This window comes from Dermacentor variabilis, chromosome 9 (assembly GCF_050947875.1).
Source record: "Dermacentor variabilis isolate Ectoservices chromosome 9, ASM5094787v1, whole genome shotgun sequence".
NCBI lineage: Eukaryota > Metazoa > Arthropoda > Arachnida > Ixodida > Ixodidae > Dermacentor > Dermacentor variabilis.
In genome coordinates this window covers 116,922,941-116,949,430 of record NC_134576.1, presented here as the reverse complement: position 1 = coordinate 116,949,430, position 26,490 = coordinate 116,922,941, and the positions used below count along the sequence as shown (strand labels likewise).

The 26,490-nt window shown below is 48.5% G+C and overlaps 2 protein-coding genes across 5 annotated transcripts in view; both read left to right on the top strand.

The window, feature by feature from the left end:
• LOC142558523 (mutS protein homolog 4-like) overlaps positions 1 to 5,074 on the top strand; it is a 53,606-nt gene extending 48,532 nt beyond the window's left edge. The window contains exon 21 of the mRNA XM_075670657.1: positions 4,773 to 5,074. Within this exon, the coding sequence (XP_075526772.1) occupies positions 4,773 to 4,967 (195 nt within the window). The 3' untranslated portion in view covers positions 4,968 to 5,074. The remainder of the gene's footprint in view (positions 1 to 4,772) is intronic.
• Positions 5,075 to 12,239: 7,165 nt separating this feature from the next.
• LOC142557342 (helicase ARIP4) overlaps positions 12,240 to 26,490 on the top strand; it is a 47,776-nt gene continuing 33,525 nt past the window's right edge. Inside the window, exons 1-4 of one of the 4 annotated variants that reach the window (XM_075669105.1) lie at positions 12,240 to 12,774; positions 13,849 to 13,955; positions 18,954 to 20,484; positions 23,356 to 23,603. In XM_075669105.1, the coding sequence (XP_075525220.1) occupies positions 13,874 to 13,955; positions 18,954 to 20,484; positions 23,356 to 23,603 (1,861 nt within the window). In that variant the 5' untranslated portion in view covers positions 12,240 to 12,774; positions 13,849 to 13,873. The other 3 variants (XM_075669102.1, XM_075669103.1, XM_075669104.1) reach the window with 3 other exon arrangements.

Sequence of the window (26,490 nt, the reverse complement as noted above, 5' to 3'; positions counted from 1 at the left end):
AGTGAGTGTCATCTGCAGCGACACCGTTAAAAAGATGTCAATTTCTCTGTGATTGAACAATGGCACTATCTGTCACTGCGTGGCATGTTTTGCCGTGCTTCTTTGTAGAGGTGACAGATGGCACCACCATTCTATTTCACTATTGCCTCCTTTGCTAGATGCCTGCTGCATGAGCGGAAAACCAGCTGCCAGACCCTTTCCCTTTTCTTCTCTCCACTAGTGTCCGTCGCAAGTGTCACATGTGGCTGGCATAACCACTGGGCACTACCTCGCATGGCTTCCGAAATCTTCATCAGGGGTGTGCGCCGATCTCGAAGGCCATTAACCTTAATCATAGCTCAGTGTATGGTTGCAGGCACTACAGGCGACAGATGTACTAGAGCCAGACAACCAGCTTTTAAAGAGTGCACCCAAATGATTGTGCCGACCGTGGTTTCATCGCGGTGCCGACTATGTAAACATCATGCGCTGGGTCACAAGCCGTCGGCACCTCCCACCGTCCATGATGATAGTGTGGTCATGAACGCCACCTCGCGACACTTGTTCACAACTGAGGGCAGGCCTGTTGCCCTGGGAGCACGAACCATTTCGCAGGCATCTTGTAAAGGAGGCAATGGTTTCAATGACATCGCGAGCTATCTGTGCGTGACCATAGGCTATTGGCCACGAGATCGGGCTATAGTTGACTGCACCGTCGCCACGTTAGTGTGTATGGGTGTTGGCAGCGCACATTGAAAGGCACATGGCAGCGCTTCACTGTGAGTGATTTGGGCTGATTGTATGGTAATAAAACATGCTGTCTGCAGTGAAATGATAATATATTGCCCTCCAATGCCACATTCTCGCACGAAATGCTCTGAAAATCTGTTATACGTGAAAAGAACGCAAAACACAGTTTCTGTGTTTTTTTGTTTCTGTTCGGCTTGCATTCTGCCTATTCTGCTGGCGCTCCTGTTGCGCAGCTCAACTTTCTGCTATTCTTCCACTGGTCATAAAAAACTTGTATTCTTGTACAGTAAAGCTAATGTAGCTGGTTATTGCGACCCTACTTCATCGCTTGTATGCACACATAACTACCTTCTACTTCTTTTTGTATTCTCTGTCAAATACAAGATAGTTACTAAGTTTAGTTAAACAATGTATGGCACTACGAGTGAGAATTCAGTGGCAGGATTGCCTGCTGCATGGCTTCACATGCATTTTTTCCCTTTGGTATAAGTAAAAAATGTAATATTTTAGCACAAGGATATTTTTGCATTATTACGTGCAGAAGAATGGTGCAAATAATTTTCAAGTATTTGGAGAGAGGACTTTATTATGTTGTATTCTTTCTTTGTGTAAATAATTGCCACTGCCTTCCATCGAGCTAACATCATGCTAAAGAGCGCATATACAGCCAGCAGCAACTCAGTTTTCGATGTCTTGTGCCTAGTGACTGCAATGTTACACATGATCCTCTTGTAATACTCTATTCCCACTTAACTTTTGTAGTAGATGAAGCACCAAAGTACAAAAAATTCCCTTGCGAGGAAAAAATATTTCTGCGTAGTGGGATATCCACATGATACAAGGGCACCTCAGGAACAGCTAAGGATGGTTGCATAACGGCTAAGCGACAGTCATGCAATTATATGCCTGAGATTAATTGTATTCTGGGACATCACATGCGCACTTTAGATTTTCGTTCATACTGCTGAGTGATCTCACGCCACCTCGTCCGTAGTTCATGGTATCGCAAATATTGCAGAATGACCAATACATCGCTACAAGGAATCGCTAAAGCGCTGGGTTCAGGTATCACTGCGACCACTTCATTTGTTTAAAACAATGCCAAATGTTTAGGTTGTTGTGCGTGTGTGTAGGTTTTGAAGTGCTTGAATCACAATGCGGCAATGAAATATGAATGATTGTGACGAACGGATGGTGCGACGATCACACATCGCGCACTCGACACGTGCAATCACTGATTTTACTGTAGCACAAATTCACAGTGCAAAGTCAAATGAATCTCTGCATTTTGCATACTGCCATTTACGACTTCGCTACAACCACAGAACAAACTTTAAAAGATATATGCGCAGTACACACACGTGTAAACAAGCAGCGGGAAGCCAACGACACGACATGCCATCCACACTATCGTGATTCGGCCAGTATAGCATCTGCCAGGCGGTGACTCTGCTCAATCTCGCAGTCGATAGGCCTTCATCCCTTGATATCGAAAACCAATCTCAAGAAGACCACAGAGAAAACGACCGAACTGGCAGCCAAAGTGAGATAATGCGTAGCTAAAGCCTACACCATTCACTTCCCATGAAAGGGGGGCAAACAGGTTAGATATGGGTAGGGGTACCAGTTCGGCCTGAAGTGGGCAGACCAGGAGCTGACACACCAGGCGATGATGTAATTTCCGTTGCATCCATGGTAGGGATGTCTGCGGTTTACCTCAACAGAAACCGCCTTTGCGCTAACAAAAGATAAGTTGAAGAAGTTTAGTCACTCAGATGTCAGGTCAGTAAGGTAGACGTCAAGGGGCATTACAAGAAAACACCGAATCAGTTTAGACTAATAAAGTATTCCTGAAGAATCTTTGTTATTTTCGCACTAATATGTTGATTGATTATCAGAAGAGAAAATGACGACCAAAGTTTCGTTTTGGAATTTTGCGCTGAAACCCCCAGGGCCATTACGTCATATGGCATCATGGATTGCAAAGTACTTTTTTGCATTTTGGCCGTCGTAGTTTAGTAAAGGTTCTAGAAACTTCCTAAATTCAGTGTTTGGCCCTTTTAGGATACAATGTCATTCATTGCTACGAATAAAAATTTAACCAGGTCCGAGCAGACGGCACCAAAATCTCTGACGTCGCAGCAAGCTGGTGCAGCAGTATCAAGATGGTGTTGCCATCCATCATTGCGTCTTCTCTGGTTTACAACACGTTTCCTCAGAGATAAGGGTGGCTTTCTTTTTCCGTTTATTTACATCGAAGTTTTATATGGCTAGGATCCCGGTATTTCTTTGTCTCCGTCAACAGAACAGTAGACAGAAAACCATTCCACGAGTTGAAGTGAAAAGTGCCAATCTCCATTGGCATTATGCATGAAAGGCACACCCTAGTATTCATTTCAGTAAAGAAAAGCACAAAACAAGTGTCAAAATCACATGCTAGATGATAAGGTGCGCTCAAACAATGCGAAGCATACAGCATTTGCCGCATGCGTTTCCCAGTAAAGATTACGATTGCATAGGCGGCACTTGCCGGGGAGCAGCAACTGTAGCATACGAAGCAGGGAGTGACATCACTGCACTTTCATATGTAAAAGAAGAACCCGCCTCGCAACTGATTTCATTTGTGTTGTGATAGCACTGTGAGAAGGCCACGGATCGTTAGGACTCCCGAAGAGCCGCATGAACACGATGAGCAGTGATGGAAACAGCAATGCCAATACATGTACAACAGTGTCGTGCTCAGGCTAGACAATTGTCTTGCTGTCAGTCATTTCATGTAGTGCATTGCTCAATCGTTCAAGGCTACGTCACATTGGTATATCAGATCATGTGATACCGCAGCTTCGTTGGCTAACCACATTCACAGTGTGGATTGGAGCCCAATTGTTTAGTGTTGTGTAAAGTTGGTGTACTGATTAACACAGCTAGAACCATTTTAGAGCGCAGCTCTTAAGCGCCCGATCCTGCGGCGAGCGTCGGCGTTCCCGGCGTAACCGAGCGAACGACCACAGCGAAAGATGAGAGCGAACACGGCGCACAGCGGGGGGGGGGGGGGGGTAGGCGTGAAGAAAGCGGCGAGAGAGAAGAGGCACGAGGAGGTGTGCAGCGGAACCATGAGGCGGAAAGCGGAGGAGGGTATGGCGAAAGCGTGAGAAGAAAAGCTTAGCGCGCCGACGGTGGCTACGAGATGGCGCCAGAGTAGCGCGCGTCGTCTGGTAGGTTTGCCGGCGGCGGCGTCTGTGAATCGCGCCCGCGCGTCACCCACGCGCCGGCCCTCGCGATATTAAGAATTTTAGTGCGTCCGGTACTCCGGCAGGCGCGGGCGGTTTGCCGGATGAGCGGGGACGTAAACCTGAGCGGCCAGGTTGGTGGCGCCAGCTGGTGGTGCAAAGTTCAACCACCCAAACACAAAGCCAATTACTATATTCTTCTTAGCTGAGGTGTAAGTTTTCGACAGCAGCGTAATTATGAACACAATTACGCCGCTGCCGGAAATTTGCACCAGCAGCGAAGCAGAATAAAGTAGGTTACTGCAATTTTAGCTCTGTGTTTGTCTGGTTGAGCTCTACAACACCAGGCGGCTTCACCGCTCCGGCCGCTCACGTTTACGCCCCCCACCATCCGGCAATCCGCCCAAAACGCCCCAGTTTGCCGGAATAGCGGACACGCTAAAGGTCTCTGATAAAGAATATAGTAAGTAAGAATATAGTAATTGGCTTTGTGTTTGGGTGGTTGAACTTTGCACCACCAGCTGGCGCCACCAACCTGGCCGCTCAGGTTTACGTCCCCGCTCATCCGGCAAACCGCCCGCGCCTGCCGGGGTACCGGACGCACTAAAAGTCTCTATTAGCGAGGCAGTGGCGCTATCCTTCGCTCCGTTTGCAACGTACGTGCGGCACGAGACCGATTGTCTACGCCAGCCAGTATATCGCGAAATGAAAACACGCATACAGCTGCATGCGCGCAGGTTTCGCACTAGGGAGTATCGTAATCGCCGGTGATCTTTTCTTTTTTCATTTTAAGTGTCCCTCTAAACTTTGCAGAGTCCACTCTTCGAAGACGACGTGGAGAGGAGGCTGCGCAGAGCCGAGATCGAGCTCGCCGGCACGCTGGGGGTCCTCGCGCTGCACTCGAAGATGGAAGGCGAAGAGCTGAGACTTCGACTTCTCGAAGAGCAGCGGAAAGCGCGGGCTCTGACGGACTTCCGCCGGTCCCTCACAGAAACGAACCAAGAATGACTCGCACTTCTAAACTCCCAAATCATTTGTCCGTTTTAACTGTCGCGCACCTGCCGCAATAAAACTTGTGGTAAGCATTTTTTAATAAAGCGACGTCCATAAAGGCCCATGTTGTGCTAAAGTGTGTAGGTTATGAGGAGGCGAGCGGCTTGCGCTCGGCTTTCAAGCATAAAACACATGCGTTGGTGGAACAACTCTACCACTGTCTACCGGCCCGCGCAAGTCACTAGCCCTTGTGAAAGAACTTGGAAACAAAGGCTTCACAGTAAAGTTTCACTGGATTCCCTCCCACATTGCTATTGCTGGCAACGGAAAAGCTGATGCTCCTGCATACGCTGCACTCGATCATCCTCTCAAAATCAAGGGTCCAAAGACCGTATTCGTCTTCTGTAGCCCGGAAGTAATCCACGAGATTCTGCTCATCTGCACTATGCGTACATTAGTCAAACTGGCCACTGTGGCCACAAGCAGCAGCGGGAGCTCAAAGATAAGGAATTACTACATCTACAACTCGCCACCACCGGTGTTGTACGTAGTGCTGGAAGTGTTCAAATGTTTCAAATCGTATACTAGGTACGTGTGTATCATGCACTGCATATGCACCGCTCTTCCATGACAAAAAAAAATCCTCAAAATTTCTTTTTCTTGCCGCAAACTTCGAGGCGGCACCGCAAGATGGTGCAGCGCGCGCAGTGTGAAGCGCGAGAGAGAAACCTGGCTGCATGCACGTTTCGGCATTGTCATAGCGGCCAGTGTATCTCTACATTGCTTCAATGCTACTAGCTTTAACGTCGATATTCACAGGGAGGCAGGTTCTTTCAGACCACGTGCACACCGCGGGCACATGTTATGGGTAGAGCTGGGCAGCACATACCAACACAAATCCGTTCCCCTCCCACAAGCCCCCCCCCCAAAAAAAAAATTCTGGCTATACCACTGTGCGTAGTCATATTGATGATGGTACTGCGTGAATCCTACATGTCTCACGTGTGCGTTTTGTGCAGAGGGTAGATTAGAATCGTCACATTACCTCCGTTTACGGTGTGACATAGGTGTGGGTGGCTATATCGATCACGTTCTTCGCTTCCACTTCTTTTTCTTTCTGCATTTCATGCGCGCATGCGCATCGTAAGCCTCAGCTATACACTGTGTGTAGTTGGACCTGCAGTTGCGAGTTCGCGCCCGTCGTGTTTGTACTTGTTCGTCCCAACTGTGGCGTTTTGCGCCGCCATACTTGTAATGGATGGATGACGCCACCTGCCCCAACTGTACGACACATCCGAGCACCCTTGCTCAGACCGCCGGGTCTCTTCAGCTGCCGACATCTGTAAGTGGGGCCATGACTGTCATCGCGGAACCTTCTCATAAGGAGCCAACAAACGCTAACATCAAGGACAACATAGGTGGAATAACTTGTGCTGAATAAATTAAAGAAACCTTCAACATTCTCGATACTGTTATCACCGTTTTTCAAAATTTTCTGCACCACTGGGCCGCGCAACTGGTCCAAAATCACGCGCCTCCATCGAATACCGCGGCCCGTCCGCGGGAGCCAAGGAAGAAGCGTGCCGTGCGCAGCCCGCGCAGCCGGCGCGCGAACAGAATCGAGGAGGAAAGCGCCACAAGGAGGAGAGTGCCGCTACGTATATGGCAGTGCTGTGACGTCACTCTTACTGACGCATGAGTTCGAGAATCATTCAAGACACCATCAGTTACTTGTTTAATCTGTTGCTTGAATAGATGAATTAAAGTTGAGAGAAATGCTAAAACATATAACATACGTGTTTTTGTTTTACTTCGTACCGTAGCAAGAGATGTACTTCCGTTTCGTCTGCTTGTACCCACGTCGCGCGCACAGAGAACGAAACGATGTCATTTTTTACCGTGTTCGAGCGCCGCGATCATGCTCTTGGATCCGAGCTCTCGAGCCTGCCTCAGTGCTCGTGATTGTGGCCCTGACTTATACCGCTAATCAGGTGTTCTCGTGCAGAGCGCACAAAATCATCCGCTGCGCGAAACGAGACAAACGCAACAGCTCGCGCGCGAGACCGACCCCGGAAGCGCGCCACTCGGCAAATACGCGAAAGAGAAGAATAAAAGAAAGAAAGAAAAAGGCGGGGTCCGTTAAAGCCCCTTAAACTTCGTAAAGTGGTGCCACGCTTTGAAGAATGCCGCCTGCTCCTCGCGTGCTCTGGCCGACGCCGCGTCGCTATTGGCCTAATAGCATCACGTGGGCCCTCGCGCCATGCTTCAGCGCCATTTTTGCTCGAGAAGCGTCAAGGGGGGCGAGGAGCGCATGTTGGCGCCGTTGCTACGCTCGAGCAGTGTAGGTGGCGCCACGGTCGAGGAGGGAGCGTGAAAGAGGAGAAACGAGGAGGGTGAAGGCGGAGGAGGAGAGTGTCGCTACTTTACGAAGTTTAAGGGGCTTTACCTGAAGCGGGTTTGAAAAGAGTCTCAAGTTTTTTTTTTTTTTCAATGTCCCTCTAATGGCAGATTTTCCTCGAAGTACAAGTTCTGGCTATGCTTCTGTCAAGAAATAAAGGTATACACAGGGATTAGTAAATTTGCTTTTGGTCAGTACAAAATGAAGCGACGCCTGATGGCGGTCTCCCAAATAGTAAATCGCGCATAATATGGGTGGTGCACGAATCCACGCCCCAGCGATGACTTCCTCTGCGTACAGATGCTGATCTCGAAGACCATGCTTTTGCTAACTGCATGCGCCGGAAGTGATTGCGGAGCCGAAAACGTCATCACCATGTTTCAGTCATATCATACGAAGCCAACAAATACTGACACCAAGGACAACATCGGGGAAATTGCTTGTGCTTAATAAATGAAATAAAGAAACCATAAATTCATGGAAATGAAGGTGGATGAAAAAAGCTCTGTGCCCTTCCACTCTGTGAAGAAGGATGACCAGCGAAGCTGTGTATGTGCGCCCCTTAACGCCTGCTTCACTTCCGGTTCGGGTCGGCCCGGCATTGCACTGTCTTCGGGATCGGCCCACGTATGGGTAGTGCTTAACGCCTGCTTCGCCTCCGCCGCGGGTCGGCCCGGCATTTCACTATCTTCGGGAGGGTTTTTTTTTTTTTGCTTACGACACGAAAATTTCCTTGGACGGTAGAGGCGCTGTAAAACACCTTTGCCACAGGTGGGGAACGATCCCACAACCTTCGCATGAAATGAAGAAACGATAAAGTCATCGAAATGAAATTCATGGAAATGAAGGTGGATGAAAAAACAACTTGTCGCAGGTGGGGAACGATCCTACGAACTTCGCATGCCAAGGTCGTAGGATCGTTCGCCATTTGCGGCAAGCATGCGAAGGTTGTGGGATCGTTCCTTACCTGCGGCAAGTTGTTTTTTTCATCCACCTTCATTTCCAGAATTTATCGTTTCTTTATTTCATTTATTAAGCACAGGTAATTTCCCCTATGTTGTCCTTGGTGTCAGCGTTTGTTGGCTTCGCATGATATGACTAATAAAAATCGGGCCCCTCGGTAAACCCCATTCTCGTTTATTGCCATGTACACCACTTAAAAAAGAATTCTGGGGTTTTACGCGCCAAAACCCCGATACGACCATGTGGCACGCCGTAGTCGTGGACTCGGGATCAATTCTGCACCCAATGCACGGCATGGGCGTTTCTTCATTTGATCCCGCGCCCTTAGGCTTAGCAGCGCGCAACACCAAGGACATTACGCCATCACTATGGTGGCCACCGCCGGCAGCACTTATTGTTGGCCAGTTGGCACTTATAAGTAAACTACGCGTCTGCAATATCAAAGCGGCCACACTTACCGTATAGGAGGCGCGGCAAATCAAAAAAAGCACTCAAATGCAGAATACGGTGCCCATGCAACACCTCCTAGACACCTCTAGAGGGTGTTGGCCCATGGCGCCGCCACCCGCAGTTTTCCGTACCAGTTCGTCATGACGTCATGAATTTTGACGACGCATCATCTGTCAGTAAAAAGAAAGAGTACTACATATGTATCATTAAAGAACCGAGCACTCAACCTGTAGCAAGCTTTTTTCATAAATTTTCCTGCGCCAAAAACACGGCGCAAATTCAGGGAAATACTTTGCAGTTTTTAAAGATCAATGGCGTAGCAGCGCTGCGATTTAGGGCGCGAAGTTCAAGGAGATTATATTATCGCCTTCATCTTTCTCCAACAATTAACGTTTTCCCTCCAGATGAGCGGTTACTGAGCATAGAAAGAATATTTCACTAGTCTGAAATCAAGTCAGAATTGACATGTTTTAGTCGAGAAAGAGCTGAGAGAGAAATTTATTAGAAAGGCTGGGAAGTCAAGAAAGAAAAAAAAACTTGTGTCTGTAGGTTCATATTGTACATCATTCATCTAGGCCCGACGTGCAAGCGAGGGTAATTGTATATATTCATTTAACTGGAGGAGGGGGGAGGACAAAAACGACAAGACGCCATGGAGAAGTCTTCGTCGCCGTGGAGATGCCTTTATCGATGAGGTTGCTGTTTGAGTCAGCACGCAGATGCAGCGGACACCACAAGCGATAAACTATTCACTTGGTAATCTCTAGACTCGACCCATCTACACGGTGCGTCACCTAATCCGTAGTTGCGCAAGAGGGCCGTTTCCTTTCCAGTTTTATCGTGAACAAGGGACTCTTATGGCCCATAAAACACTTTTATTTTTTATTGATTTATTGTATTTGTTTGTAGGTCTTGTTTTAATTTGACCCGTCGATCCCTTGGTATCAGCAAAGCCTACGGGCTTTGTACTGTATATATTACTCTGTGTATTACTGTATTGTACATTTCTGTACGTGCTGCTAATACTAGCTGCTTTTACGAGACATATAACGTTGCGTATAATTTGTCATTCACTGCGTGTTTCCTAGTTGTGCTGCGCATATGGCTTATTAATCCGTTCCGACTTGGCCAACTTTCAGTCTTTATACATCATGGCATGGGTTGAAACAGTTTGAACCGAGATTCGATTGGTAAAACGTTTATTTGAGCCTGCAGTAAAACGCGTGCTTGCGCGTGCGTTTCGGACGGGGCCTACGTCGTCTTCTAGGCGCTGGCCGCGCGGCCTGGGTCCCCGCTCGCCGTTGCCGGCTCGCTGGGTCGCTGCCGGGCCAGCGCCTCGATGACCTGCTGGACGGCCCAGAGTTGTTATTTTAGATTGTCGCTCCCTGCGGCTGCTTCGAGTTGCGGCGAGATGCTCCCAGACTTGGCTTCTTCCTGGTACTTGGTGCAATTCCACAGCAAGTACGTGTGCGAAGCCGGCCGTCTCCCTTAATTCGGTAGACTCTGCACTTGTCTGCCGGGTGCGTCTCGGGATACATTCTGTGCATCAGCGACGGTCTGGGGAGTGAGCCCGTCTGCAGCTGTCTGAATAAAACGGCTTGCTCTCGACTAAGCCCCGAGCAACCGGGTGGGAGGCTTCTGCGAGCCAGGCGGAAAGCCTTGGTTACGTCGTTGTATTCGGTTCTTGGTGCTGAACCACAACGGCCAGTCGACCGAGGCGCGGTCAGTTTAGCGAGCGCGTCTCGCTGTGGTTGGCGTTGCGGTCCGACGCCTCGCCCGCCGGGAACCTCTCGATTCTCACTTGTCGTTTGCTGCCGTCGTCGTTCTTTGATTGCCTGCAGTATGCGCACCGCTTCCTTCGCTATCTAGCCTTTGGCGTAATTTCTCGCTGCCCGCCTCGAGTCACACGTCACCGTGCGGCAAAAGGACTTCTGCTTGGGCAAGTTGGTGCTTAGATTTCCTAGGTATACCTTGTGGCGCAAAATGCACTTCTTGAAAAGGGACAGAAGAAAGGAAGACAGTGACTTAATTCACTGTCTTACTTTCTTCTGTCCCTTTTCAAGAAGTGCATTTTGCGCCACAAAGTATACCTAGGCACCGTGTCGCAGTAGCGGTCGGCGATGGCCAGGGCGATGGCCGCCTCCTCCGGCCGCTTGCTCTGCCTTGGTGCATCTCGTGCTGGCGGTCATGCGAACAGTGCCGGTCGCGTCGACGACGACCGTCGTGAAGCCGCGTAGCTTGGCGTATACTCAGCCCCGTCCACGTAGCGTGCGTGTCCGTCGTACGCGTGCTGCAGTCTATCAGCGTCCCTTGGCTCTCGCCGATCTCCTGTCTTATGTTCCTCGGTATCGAGTCCACTCTGGTGTTGCGCAAGATCTCATCGGGGACGGGAAGCAGCCTCCCTGCCCTGGTATCCAATTCCCTGGTTGTCCAGGGTTTTCCGGCCGGCCTTGAACCGAGAATTAATTCTTTGCACTTCATGGACAGAGATGCGCTTTGACGGTTGTTGTGCTTTTCTTTTCTTTCTCTCGTGTTCCTTTCTTTTTTTGAGCGAGTGTCGAATGAATGGAATCCGGAATGGCTTGCACGATTAGACGAGTTCCACGACTGTCACAGATTTCGTCGGAGCGTGCTCCAGTAAAACACTGGTAGCATTTTATGTGAACGGCAGCCCCTTTTCGAAGAGGAAATGTGGTCATGTACGCTGTCAAATTTCGTTTATTAATTCGAGTCAGGCATTATCTTTGAACTTACCTCTTAAACAAGCTGGCGGAAAACTTTTCGGTATTCTAATTGCCGGCTGCACTGAATAATTTGAGCACTATAGAAACTTTCAGTCGGTTGTCGCCAGAAGTTTAAGATAAGCCTTTAGGTGCGGAGGTTCGGTTTGCACGGAGAGCGGTTATCAAAATGCAATGACACGCTTTAGTTACCAATTTGCTTCGGCCACGCGTCTTTTATAACTTGTGGTAGACACGACCTGTTCCACCAAAGTGGACTGCAGCACTGTGGAACTTCCCACTCCCACCATAGCTTCCCACGCCGCCATACATCATGCATGTGCTCGGGCTTACGAGATGGTGCCAGCTAGTGCCCTCATCACCACCGCTAACAGTACAGTAGCGGCCTTCTTCGACAACGGCAAGTGTGAAATTAGTCGCACTCATCCTAGCTACGCGTAGCGCGCGGGAAACGCGCGCACTTTGCATAAATCGATAAGAGCGCGGCTTCATAACACCTTCTCCTAACGCGCGCGACTCGCTTGTGCTGCTACGCGCCGTCTTAATGAAACGACACAAACGCAAACAATGAAATAAAACTGTGAAACTACTGCAACCGTCGCGAGTCTCGCACCCGCCAGGAAACTGTTTTTTTTTTCTTTCTTTTTTTACAGCAGCGGCGTTCGATGTCGCCGCCTTCGCGGCGCTGGCATGAGGTAACGCGCGACTGTAGTAGTACGCGCGTTTAGCTTTAATTCCCGTCTTCTTGCCCGTGTCTCGGCAAACTAGAAAATGAAAAGGCAAACAGCTACACACCCAGCGCCTGCCGGCTTTCCTCCCGTGCCTGTCCGATATTCGCTTGAATGCCTCCTGCGCTTCGCAACTAGGGCAGCTACACGCTTCGTACCGCGTCGGCTAATGGCTTGAAGCGAAGGTCCACGCGCATCCCCGAAACCGTTTTTGCCGGGGTGAGCAGGAAAAGGAGCAAAAAAGGCTGCTCGAAGTAAAGAAAAGAAGGCACCGAACAGCCAAACGCAGCGTTTGCCTCAGACCTGCATCCCCACGGACTCTTCTTTCCACGGAGATGTGGAGGGGGTGAGCCCGCTCGCTGCTGCTTCTCCCGTACGCAACTCCGGAACCGGAAACAGCGTGAACCCCACCGTGTCGCCATTTCGTCCGTGTCTTGTGGATGTTTTGTCAACAGTGTCGGAATCCCGAGCGTTTTTTGACGTCGTTCGGCGCGTCGGGGAACGCCAGAGAGCCTCGAAATGCCCGGCCCAGGCACCAGCACGTAAGTACGGGCCTAACCCACGGGCCCGCAGATCGCCGTGCGTACGGCAATCCCCCCCGACCGGCCTAACCGTAGGGTTAGTGCGGTCTCTCTCTCGGCTGGCTGGGCCTCTGCTTTTTCACAATGGGGGTTTATACTGCTGCCTGTGCTGGTGCGTGCCTGTGTGTGCGGCTTTCGTGATTGACGGTTAGCCTTGTCCCGCGATCTTGCGGCCCCTGTAAAACGCCGACGATGGACGTCTCGCTCATAGCAGGTGAGTCCGTGTTCGAGACCCCAGGACTAGAGGCGCTTTTTTTTTTTTTCTTTCTCTCTCGGCGTTTGACCGGGAACAGTCTTGCTGGAGTGGGGGGGACCCCGCTGCTCGCTCGCTTGTCATTCGGCGCGACGGGACCGTCAAGTCGTCGCGGGGTACATTCGCGAGATAATGCGGCCCTTGAGTGACTCCTTCGGCTACCCCGCTTTGCCCTCGCCGAAAATTCGTGCCCGAATCGTGACGGAAAGTTGAGCGTTCCCCGACTTGCAATACGCGTCAAGGCCGCCCTAAAGGTGGCGGGCTTTGAAACCACGTTTGTACGATTTGTTTTTCCTCCTTTTAACAACTGTACAGCTCGTGGATGCGCGAGCTTGACGGGCAGCTGCTCTTGTTCGCTTTTGTGGCGCTTTAATTTTCTTCAGTGCGACGGTCGCGGCTCTTTTCTTCCTCGTCGTTTCCTCGTAGTTGCGTTCGTTCCTCGTGTTTTACGCACCCCGCGATATTGCCGCTGTCTGGGAAGGCGAGTAATGTAGTCCTGTCACCCAGAACGCACGCGTAGTTAAGTTACGCTTGACAACAACGGAAGGTGCACTTTTCAACCATGTTTCGAACGCCAGCTCCAGCGTCGGCTGTGTGGAGCGGCAGCATTTCGGCCACCGTGATCGCTTCGCCGGCTTTTCGGGGTCGAGCAGCAGCGTTTCCTTGGTCGTTGGCAGGCGTCTTGAGACGCTATAGTACACCTGCCACGAGAGGCGATCGCCGCTGACTTGCACCAGGCGCGCCCGATTCGCGGTTCCATCTCCCGCCTCGCTTGACCGCAGGTTCCTACGATGGCGTTGAGGGGTGATGGACATCAAAGACCTGGTGTTTCCGGACCCGCGCTTGGACACCATGAAGGCATGGACCGGAGGGTTAGGCCAGTTAGAAAGTGAGTAGTACCACCGATCTGTGCTGCGTCGTTACTTGGTCGCTTAGGGAGTGCCGACTACCCGTGTCACTGCCATGCTAACTACCTGTACTCGTTAAGGAAGAACTGGCCATTGTTTGTGTGCGCCTATTATATAGCTTGGCGTTCACGGCGCCTAATAGCGACCTTGATCATGTTTATGTTTGGTTCACTTTTAATTTCAACGGTGATGGTTCATCCTTAATTGCGTGGCACTGGGTTAGTTTGCTGGTGGTTGCTGCGTTTTCGCATGCAGACCGCATGCAAGTTCTGACGTGACGCAACTTGGTCGAATCGCTGCTTTTCCTGCGTGCTGTGCAGTTTCATGCGTGCCACAAAGGTTGTGCTCCACGTTTCCTGTTTCCATGGAAAACTGTTCAATCAAAACTTGTGTTAAGTTTGCCGTGGAAGTGATTGGCTCTCGCACCTCTGTGGCACACTGGACATTTTCATCCAGGTCGCTAAATTATGCAGTATCAGGCAAGCTTGCATCAACTTCAGGCCTGTATCAGTCTGCTGCCAAGGACTTCAGTTTGATCATGAAGCCTGTCACTCTGACAGTCACATCCTGACCTTTATTGTGCACTGTTCTGCATCTTTGAGTAACCCACACAGAATGAAAAGGACACTGAAGATAAAAATAAATTTGAGCTGTGTTGTTAAACAGCCCTTCCACAATCACACAAGAACAAAATACGGTATGTGGCAACGCCACCTCAAGGTTCCCATGCCACCTTGCCACGACGTCATTGTATTTGTGTCATAACACAGAGACGCCTCGACCCATCTCTGTGTCTCGTGTATGTCATGGTTATCAACTGGCACCTATATATGTTAGACATATCTTCAATAAAATATCAGTTGAGAGTCAGCGCCATGTTCTTGTTTTATACCTTCTTTTGTCCTCGTCTTGTGTCGTGCTGTAACGAACCTTACCATGAATCATTGTATTTTGATGGTGTCTGTTATTGCCCAGTTAACTATTTACCATGTTGTATTCTAAAAGCCATAGGCTGGGCTTAGCAATTTTCTTAAACCTTTACTACGCCCACAACAATACAAGTACCTTGAAATTCATGATTACCCACTAGGTACTGGCACTGGGGTTTTGGCACAAAGTTAAAGAAATGGAACTCCTACCTTCACTTTTTCTTCTAGTAATCAGGGTATGGTCAAGAAATTAGCAAAAATATAGTTTTGAAGGAATACTTTTATCATTCTAGATCGATTTAGTGTCCCTCTAAGCTGTGTTAAGTTGTTTTAGGAGATCGCATTTCTGCATCGTGAAATAGCCACTTTTAGCCTTACAGGAGCAGGTTTAGTAAACATGAGATCAGGCCTTGGTGTCCTAAGTTCTCTCTTCCAACTTGCTGACAGCACCATGGGTTTTGACAGAGTCAGTCCCCAGACTTGAGTAGGGTCTAGCTAATTGTTTACCCATACAGAAGGATTACATTGCACTCTGAAGGAACCGGAGACCCAACCTAGCAAGCTTCAGAAACTTTAAATGCTTTGAAATCCACATTGTCACGCTCAGTTTTCTACAAAAATTACTAGAGGGAACTGTGGCACTAGTGTTTATTGAAACTGCTCGTATTGCAATTCAATTGGCATCAGACTGATGAGTATTACATGGATTCGCTTAAACCTAATACTTCTGGCTTCAAACAGCTTTGCAAGTTGATCAATTTCGACAGTATAATGCGTTGTAAAAGCAGCAATTTTGCAATGGTCATGCGCATGTGTGCATACCTTGCCATTTTTAGAAAAGTGTGATTGCTTGGAAATTTTTAAACAGGATACATAAACATTAGCACTATCGGAAGCCACAAGCACAAAAAGCAGACAAATACATGAATTAACACCCTGGTCCAAACTAAGTGCTTAAGCAGAGTGTAGCTGTCGAAGAACTCGAGATATATCATGGCTGCTCTTAGTTTGCCTGCCGGAATTCGTAGTTTTTGCACTTGTGTTAAGATTCTAAGGTGTTTGTAGCTGTTTGCAGCAACGTGTAAAGATTGGAGGGCCAGAGTTTCTTCTAGTAATTTTTCTTGTAAACTTTACGCTAACATACTGGCACTGACATGCTGGCACCAAACCAAGGTTGCAGTGCAAGATTTAAAGTATGGCCCTCTTTCTTTTTTTTTGATGTAAGAATTAATGTTTCCTCTGCCAGATGAATGAAAATAGTTTTGGATGAGTGCTTTACCAGCCTAAACCGACTTGGTGTGACCCTTTAGTGTCCCTTTGACACATTCACTGTGGCAGCACTCTCTAAAGTCTCAAAATTACTGGGCTTGATGATCCACCGGTGAGGGATCAGGGGGTTCAGGATCAGGGTGGCACCACAATGCATCAGATCAGAAGCGACAAGAATTTTGCCTCTCCACTGATTTCTAGTAAAGATGTCACTTGTGCATTGCAGGAAAGCCCTGCACAGCCGCGCAGGAGGAATAACTGCCATGACCCACATCTCAGTGAACATGCTAAATTCTGAAAACATCAAATGAGTAAATGAATTTGTGGTGAGCAGGGAAGCACCATCTGGTTAAATGTTGCGGTTGCCTTCCATGTTCTCGAGATTTGTACAAGGATTGGCGTTATCACACCAGAGAAATACGTCTTTAATTTCTGTTTGGTTGCAAGCTTTGCTTAACTTGTCTGTTTAATAGAATATGGATGCATATTTTTGATATTGTAAAAAAACTGCTGCGCACTTCTTGCACTTGAAAGGCTGACATGTGGCAGTTATGAAGGTGTTGAAACTCTTCATTTCAATTTGATAAATTCGGTCTCAAAGTTTGCGTCACCGACCTTGTGATGTCATGACCAAAAGCAAAATTTGCTTACGTCGTGTAGTGATAAGGTTATGTACGACAACGTTGCTGATAACAAAATAAAAAATAGTGCTGCGGGCTATTATTCTGGCTGCACAGGTAGCCGCAGTGACCACGGAAATGAAGAGAGCCAATGTGCAGTGACACCATGATGGGGCCACATTGGAACCAAAAGTGGTTAAAAATAACAAGTGCCATATTACCAAGTACCGTCAAGGCTTGCCCTCTTGTAAGGTCTGCACCCCCACTTTGAAGCATGAAAATTTTAAACAAAGTTTCAATAAGCATTATGCATGCTACAAGATGGCACTAGTCCATGTCCGAAAGATCTGTTGGCAACTGTAAATGTGTTCATAGTCGGCAGCCAGTGGCTGTACAGTATTTATTTGCACAGCACTGTGTGCATAGTTCAAGACTTCAGTGAATAGCCATAAGCCGCCTGCCTCGTGTAAGGCTCACACTCGGTAAAAAGGCAAAAAAAAAGTGTGTTTACACGAGTACAGACGGTTCTATAGTAAATTGTGTAGGGTACTCTGACATGTGACAGTATTCCTTCTTGGGTTTAGAGGGCTTGGACCTTATGTCAATGCAAAAAAAAATGTAAAGCCAAATTGAAAATGTCAGTAGTACAGATGTCACACGGTGCACTTTCGATCACGATCAAGTGAATTTCTCGGTCGCGATTGGCTTCGTTTCACAAGGTGCGACAGGGAGCCTATCACGGTCAAGAATTTGAACCAGGTTGTGGTCTGTTGTGGTTGAAAGTGGCCGTGTGACACCAGTATAAACCGTTCAAGGCTTCTGTCATCAGGAATATCGTCCCACCCCTAAAACAAATTTGTGTTTCTTACGCTTCTTTTTCTTCACTACTAGCAATTCAATCACTAATTTTGATAAGTCTTAGACATTAGTGCTAACCATAGATGTTTTCATTGGGGAGAGAGAGAGCACCATCCTCTCTGGATGGTTGCACAGTGGTACAAAGGCACGAGCTACAGCTTCTGCAGTGCTTTTGCCAGGGGCTTGTGCATAATTACAGCAGTCCAGAGGGTGTTATGGCGGCACCCAGCGAGCTGTCGTTGGAAAGTTCTAGAGGCGAGCAATAAATGGGGCGAGTTCATGTTAATTTTGAGAATGCACAGACTCAAAAGCGCTTAGTTCTGAAACCTGGGTTGTGTGTCTGTCTGTTATTCAGTTTGTGCTTTCAGGTCAGACCGTTCTCAAAATTAACTATACAGGATGCCGTTGTAACACCTTCAGACTAGTGATGGCTAAGTTACACGCATAGGTGTAGTAAACACTAATGTGCCAGTAGTAAATTTGGCGTGAATAGCTTCATTTCAGGATGAAAAAAATAATGAAAGAGAGAGACATTATTTATTTGCCAACCTTCTTACCTTTAACCAATTTTTCAGAATGAGTTGCTCACGAAATGATTGCAGTGTTTGTAATTCCGTTGTTCTTTGTTCGTTAAAACGTAAATGTTGTGTACCTATTGTGTAGACACGTGCAAGGGCCACACTTTTTTTAACAGTTTTGACAAGGTGCGGTTCTTACGCGGGACCGAACCTTTCAGTCAAAATGGTGCTGGCACAGCCGGTGACTTGTGCACACCGCGGCTCTTGCCATCTAGTGGTGGCACGCAGGAGTACGCAGCACGGGGAAATTTGCCAACACGTGTGCGTGGCGTCGGGGCACTGAACGCATTGGCTTCTTCGTTGGAAAAAAACAATTTTCTCAAAATTTTGGGCTGCAGCCCCAACTTGGCAGCCTCATGCTGCCAAGTCTACGCAGTAACTTTCCTGTAAACCTACAGTCAAGGTATGTGTTACAAAAGTTTGGCGAGGGATTCACTCCTTCTGAGTTCTTTGAAAAGACCAGTGGCAGTGAATCAGATTTTGTGACATGCTCCTATTCATTCTTTTCTTTTTTCCAATCTGTGTACTTCAGTACTAACTGTAAGCTGCACTCTGCGCATTTTAAAATGCCATTAGCTTGTCCAGATGCTTGTTTTGGCTGTACACAAAGCAGCTAGATACACCAATCTGCCTGTTGTTTTTTTAAACATCAGCTGTGATGCAAGAGCATTTGCAGAAGCACATGCTCTCATTGGGAAAAATTTCGGTTTTTGTGCCATGTGCAGGATTCCTTGAGAGCGGCTGCAGCAGGAGCACCGAACCGGCGTCTTCCGACATGTTCCCGGGTTTTCCGAGCTCCGGCTCATCCCAGGCCATGCCGGGATCTGCCCCTTTGAACCCCAGCGCAGCCGCCAACCCCTGGTTTCACCAGTCAGCTTTCTCTATGGCTGACCTTCACTCGGGCGCCTCGGGGACTGCCTCCTCCTCGATGGCAGGGTCTCCTTACTGGCTTCCACACCACCAGTACACGGCCACACCCACCGCTGATCCGCACCAGTCGCGCTATGGCACGGGCAATGACCTGTACTCCGCCTCAACCTCTGCGACCCCATGGTGGTTCGGACACAGCACATCGGCTGCAGGAAGTGGGCTCCACTCGTCACAGTATTTCCAGCAGCACATGACGCGCAACGACCACATGTCGAACCCTTTCCAAGCGTCGGGCACAACCCAGTCGAAGACTCCGGGCTACCTCCAGCATGGGCTGGCGACTCAGCAGCACCTGCAGCAGCCTGCCGCGCCGTCCCCTGCCACTCAACAGCAGCATCTTCATCAGTCATCGGTCCAGCAGCAGCAACAGCAGCAGCAGACGTACCATCACTCACCGGCCACATCCCAGCATGAGGCCATGTCATCCCCCGCCACCACCCCCATCCAGCCAATTCCATCGAGTCAGCACCAGTCTATTGGCATCTCCAGCCAGCATCAGCGCTCGCTGATGTCCTCATCATCACAACAGCTGGCCTCGCCGACCTCAATGATGGGTCAGCAGCATGATGGCATGGGTGGCCAGACGAGTCGATCTCATCAGCAGCATCAGCAACATCAGCAACAACAGCACCAACAGCATCAGCAACAACAACAGCACCAGCAGCATCAACAACACCAGCAGCACCAGCAACAGCAGCATCAGCAGCATCATCAGCATCACCAAATTCAAAGGCCTGCGGTACCGAGAGCACAGCAACAACAGCAGGCGCAGCAGCCAAAGGGCAGTTATGGCAGCATGGCACAGCAGCACGTGCAGTCCACTTCGTCGCAGCGCATGAACCACCAGAGCATGATGCCCCCAATGTCCTCGAGCTCCCAGATGATGGCGCCACAGTCGCACCTGCACAACAGCATCGCCTCCACCGGACTCGATGCCAACATCCAGCCCATCTTCGAGCTGTACGGGCACGACCCGCTCGCAGCGGTGCAGAATTCGCAGCTCCACCACCAGCAGCCAAGGTTCGACATGTCCGCGAACTCTGTGAACCAGCAGGGCTTCGCACAGCTGCAGCAGCAGACGACGTGGATACCTCCCGAGGCGAGCTCCGAGGTGTCCAAGGCCAAGTGGGCCAAGCCTGAAGCCGGCGCTGAGGCAGCAGCCGAGAATGACACCAAAGAGGACGCAGCTAAGCCTGATGCGGCGGCTAGTTCACCGACCAAGAAAGGCAAAGGGAGACGTAAAAAGGAAGAAGGGTCTAAGAAGAAGCAGAAACAGCAGGAGATTCTCGCCGACGCGAAGAAAGGGTTCCAGAGGAAGAACATTCGGTGAGTCATATATCGAAAAATTTCGTTTTCCGCACCCCCAGTTGACTTAGAGTGATGATTTTTAGAGTTTAGGTCGCCAGGTTTGGCTCCTGGCTGCATACAAATGGGGTGGGGGGGAATACAGCCAGGCGCGCAGAACTGCTCCTTTGAGTGCTCTGAGTCAGAGTGCCCTGATGGTACTGATGTTAATGGTAGCCCGATGGTAGTGTAAAACGACGACACAGAAGGTGGTCACATGGGAACAGAACATCATGGTGTAATGGTACTCGCTCCGGCTCACTTGGTCGTCTGCAATGCTGCTACTCGTTCTGCAGCTTGAGGCACATACCAGCGTAGGAGGAGACCAAATGAACTGGAGAAAGGGCTAAAAACGCCACAATGTTCTGTTCCCAAGTGGCCAACTTCTGTGTCATGACACCTATACCTTTCTGGGAAACGAAGTCGAAACTGGTTTGTGTAAAAGCTATTATAGTACGTTATCTAGGGCACTTTGAGGTTTCCCAGTGCTTTCTTCTGGTGCTTAGTATTCCGAATTCGGCTACTGCTCATGCACAACTCTCTTGTGTGGTTAAAAACAGCAAAAAAAAAAAAGAAAGCAGAACTTGCACAAGGGAAAGAAAGAGATGGAAACATAGTGCTGTGTTTCTTGGCCTTTTGCTTTGTCCATGTTCTATCTTAGCGCTGTCATTTTGAAGTTAGAGCTGTAATAATAAATTACCATTCTGCAGTACTGAAAAGCCACTCTAAACATGAGAAGAGGCTTGTTAAGTTGAAAAAGACACAAAAACGAACGTCGGGTGGTAATGCCGCCTTGAAGTTCATGCACTAGCTAACCGTGACAGGGATCTTCAAGCTGTCCATTAGGGCCCAGTTAATTATTTTTTTTTTATCAACAAAGGTGGACCACGATTGAACCTGGCAAGTTTAGAGAGCTTCTACGGTGCCACAATGGCTCAAATGCGAGAAATTACTTTGAATTTCGTGACGTCACACTGATGATACAGGTGCTGGGGTTTCGGTCTGAATTCTTTAAAAATTATGGAAGTTTGGCCTCTTCTAGTAATTAAGCACTCAGCGCAAAATCAACGAAAATAGTTCTGAAAGAATACTTTATCGGTCTAAGCTAATTTAATATTTTAAGTCCTTTTAACCCTTTATGGAGGAGCGTTGTCTACAGGCAACAGGCCAGAAAAATATTTGTTTCTTGCGAAGTTTCGGCTTTGAGTACGGAGCTTCTGGCTGGTTTTCTTCGGCCAATACTGACTGACAGACGGCAGTCACGTGTTATAGCTGGAACACAGGGTGAGGGAGAAATGCAGTGCACAATTCGCTTTCATTTAAAGCGTGACCAGAGTTGAAAAAAAAACCAATTCAATATCCCAGGCTGCAGCGGTATCTTACAAGTAATGTATTAGAGGAAATGCAACGTACGCTTCTGTATTTTTTTTTTCCATCCGAGTAGGACTGTTTGTGCAAGTTCCACACAAAGCCATGAATGGCCTGAGCCAAAGCTCACCTTCAGTGTTCTGCCTGGTGTTGCCAACAGGCAACAAAAAGTTTCCAGGGTATATATTTTCATTGAATACCCTTATGTGTTGTGTATTTTGCACATGTTTGCAAAAGAAACAGTCCTTGAGGTATTTTGATGTCTCGTCCGTGTGAGCTCGTCAAGTGAAAACTTGCGAAAATGACGAACAAGACTAGCTCGTCCAGCGCCTTTTCTGTTTATTGTGCAAGCCTGAAAGTGAATTAAGCTCCTGTGTTGCTCCGCGCTTCTTCCAGACAACTTGCTTTATTTTGTGCTTGTTGCAATAACATCAGTTAGCTCCACGAGCTGTTGTGTGATGTTGGGAGCATAGACTCACTTGTGTGTAGTGAAGCCCACCTTCGTTACAATGTAAACATTTTTGTTTTTCTTGGTAAGCTTCCCCATTCTGACAGAAATTCAGAATCGTTTGCATGTGATGTTGGGAGCACATGTTAACAGGCATGCACTGAAGCCAATTTCTGTTAGTGTAATTTTTTTTATTTGCCTAGTGATATTCACATCGCTGACAACTTTTTCGTGTGGTCTTCTTGCTTTATATGATCATCAGACTCATTGGCACGCAAAATCAATTCCTTTTCTTTGGCCAGCTTTCCTTTTTTTCCCCATTCTTTAAGTTCAAATGCTGTTTATTGGTAAGATGTGGCTAAACATTTCACGACCTTTTTAATCTGAAAGCTCAAACAAAAATAAGGCATGCTAGTTAATGATTTTAATTAGAATAGCTATTGTTTCTCAGGCAGCATGCCATACTTGTCGCTGTCATTGCCCCTTGGAGACACATTGAACAAGGAAGTCCACTGAATCAGAATTCAGAAAAAGTTATTTGAATTTCTGCAGCATTAAAAAATAGGCAGGCTTTTCTGTCGACCCCCTATGTAGAAAAGTGAGAGACGAGAGCAACACCGACGCACTCAATAAGGTTCGTCGCACCATCTGTCATATAAAAACGACACCTACCATCAAATTGTAGTTAAACCAACTTCTGAATAGATTGCACAACCAAGGGATGTATTCTCGAACGGTCACTCTCGGTGATAAAATTTTCAGTGCATACTGATCAACTGGTTGAGCAAAACCGCTATAATCATACAACACGCCTTGTAGTACATCACGTGAAAGTGATAGCATCACCAAAAATGATCTTCCGAGAAGAGATCCCCAGTCTATAGATGTTTCAAGCTCATGAATTATCTTCAGCATGGCCCGGAGTGTTCATCAGCAGCCAGGTGAATATACCTGGGCGGGCTGCTGAAAGAGTTAATAGCCCTACTGTAGCCTCGGGATGGTAATACATTATCTGCTACTTCATCCCATGCATGCAGGGACATCAAGAACGAGTCGGACCTGGACGAGGTGACATTGAACGCCCAGAAAGAGGAGCAGGAGCGCATGAAGCGCCTGCAGGAGGCGCGGCTCCGTGCGCTCCAAAGCCAGGGCATAACGCCCATCCCTCCCTCCGCAGTCGCCCCGATCGCCCTGGAAAGCAGCAGCAGCAGCAGCAGCGATGACGACGACAGCGCATCGCAGTCTGAGGACGAGGCAATGCCTGTCGTCGCACCACGGAGGACAGGTAAATGGAGTGCACTAAATCTTGTGTGTGGGGGGGGGGGGGCAGTTACAGGCCGACTGCAACAATATCTCACCTTGGCTAAAACTATTACAAGTGAGTAATGGTATGTACCATTTAAGCAATATAATTGATTAACACTATCTGCCGGGCTACATGGTACATAGTTCAAGGTTAATAATCGCATGGCACAAAGCAGGCGGACGTGAAGTGACACTCGTCACTCAATGTCTGTCACATGGCACTCTTCCCGTCCCATCACTTCACATTCGTGCATGTTGTGTCATGCCATTTTTAACATTGAAGCAAGTTTGGCAGTGATACTTGTCTGGTAATTGTCTAATTTTCTTAGCAGCAGCCTTTAAGTAGCACATAAGCTGATGACGCACATACCTTATGGCTAGCAGACACGAAGTGGGGGCCCCAGCATGTTGCCACCGAGATGCTTCAGCGCACAGGCAGTGCGTAATCTAGGAGGTCATGCTGAGGAGCAGGGCCTTGCGTACCGGATCATGCATAATTTCTGGCTAGTGGTAATGGCAGCAGCTTCTGATACGTTTAATATATATGTGTATGTATATATTTATATATATATACATATAGTGACACGGCGGTGGTCTGCTCCGGACCGCTGTCAGTTGCTCTACGATCCTTGAAGAGCCAGGATGTGCGTCGAATGCGCTGTTGAACAACACTTTACAATGTGGTTGATGCGGTTTAAATAACAGTGGCACATGCAGGCAATGTGACGTAATGCAAATGCATTTCTCTCGCATTTACAGTCAAAACCCGCGACAACGAAATATTTTCGTATCCCCGGCAAACGCCAGTAAAAATCAATGCATTTCGAACCTCTTGACGACGAAATGTCGCTGTACTACATTCCCGCATCAAGGAAACTTGCCGGAACGTAACCCCACATATTACCTACTTGCTCAAGGCTAGCAGGCTCCTAAATGCACTTAAATGCAATTGCCTTGCACTAAAATTTCATAAAATATCACCACATTACACTTGCGTGGGCGCCACCATTTCTGTTTACAAAAATAACTAAGCGCCAGGAGTGATCACGTGCACTGGAAACACATCATGGCTGCCATCTTGTTTGATGATTGCCTGTTCGAAGCGGCACACATGTTGCTACCGACATAAGACGGCAGTTTTCGCACACCTAATAGTGTGCGTAATGTGCACCTCGGTGATCAAAATGCAACAAATACAAGGAAAATCCACATCCCACTGACATGGAATATGGCGCTTGAGATGGCGGTTGCAGCATGGAGTGCCACAAATTGGGCCATGATTAAGCAATATTCCAGGAATACGCATCCCTTGCTTCAAGAATGCTGGTTTCGGTGCCACCCGACAAGCATCGCGTGAGGATTCAGCACCGGACATACCGTATTTATTCGAATCTAGGCCGATAGATTTTTTTTTCAAATAATATATTCCAAGCTTTAGGGTCGGCTTAGATTCGAGGATTTGAAAAAAAACGTGCCAGTTTTTCATTGAAACTGCTAAATATGGTGCATAGCTAGCACCATCTAGAGAAGTCAGTATTGCAGCCGCTACTAGCCGTGCCAGTAGCCAACCGTACACAAGCGAGGTCGCCATTTTGACCCGTGTCATGTCGGCCTTATCAGTGTGCGCTCCTTGTTGTCGACTCTTACCGTGGGCGCTTGACTGACAATGTGAAGGCTGCGCTCGCCCAAGCGAACACGGACCTTGCTGTCATACCGGGCGGCATGACGGGCCAGTTGCAGCCACTTGATGTCTGCATCAGCAAACCTTTCAAGGATCGTCTGCGGAAATATTACACGGACTGGTTGACTGACGAAGACCACATGCTAACGGCAACGGGCCGCATCAAACGTGCATCGCTATCACAGCTGGCGGGCTGGGTAGCTGCAGCGTAGGACAACATCCCAGGTACTTTGATCGTGCGCGCCTTTAAAAAGTGCAGCATATCTAATGCGCTTGACACTACCAAAGATAGTGCACTGTTTGAAGGTGACAGTGACAAGGAACACAGCGATGAGTCTAGCAGCGACGATGACGTTGAATGAGCTCTGCACGTTGTGGAGTCCTCCTCCGTGCTCTTGGGACAAAGGAACGACAACACAGTAGTGCAAACAATCACAAGGGCATTTATTGCACCTTTCATAGATCAATGCCTGCTAGCTGAGTTGCTATCCACAAGACATGCCAATGGGCGCGCGACAAATCTAGGAAGTCCGACTCACCGCGATTGGATAGCGCGCGAATATGTTCGCCCCATGCTGGATCCCAACGCATGGTCGTTCGCGTGTACGGTCACGCGAACAGTGGCACGTTCGAAGGCGGCCACGTGAGACGGTCTCGCAAAAGCATGGATCGGCGCACGCGCGGCAAGGCACGTCCGCACTGCTTGCTGTCCCGAAACAAAGAGGGAGCGCCTTGTCTTTCTCGCACCCAAGTAACCCCACAGCAGCGCAACACTCGCGCCATCTCTCGCACTGCACTTGTACCACTCCGACCGCCGCGGGCGCCAGGCCACGCGGCGAAGCCGCACTGCAGATATCCGCGTCCCCTGATATCTGCACTGCAGATATCAGGGGACGCGTGAGAGTCACGCATCCCCACAACGTTCAGATTCAATAAATGCTGTTTGCATTTTGTGAACGCTGTCCTCGTTTTTTTTTTTTTTTTTTTTGCTGTTGTTGTTGTTGTTGTTGGCTTTGGACTTTAGGGGGTAGGCTTAGGACCGGGGTGGGCGTGGATTCGAGTAAATACGGTAGATTTGTGCTAAGGGGTCGTAATCTCGATCGATTGCCTTCGAGTATATGAGATACCATCACTTTCGCGCTCAGCACCGGACGAGTCTGCATCTATGGGTGACAACCTGCACTGG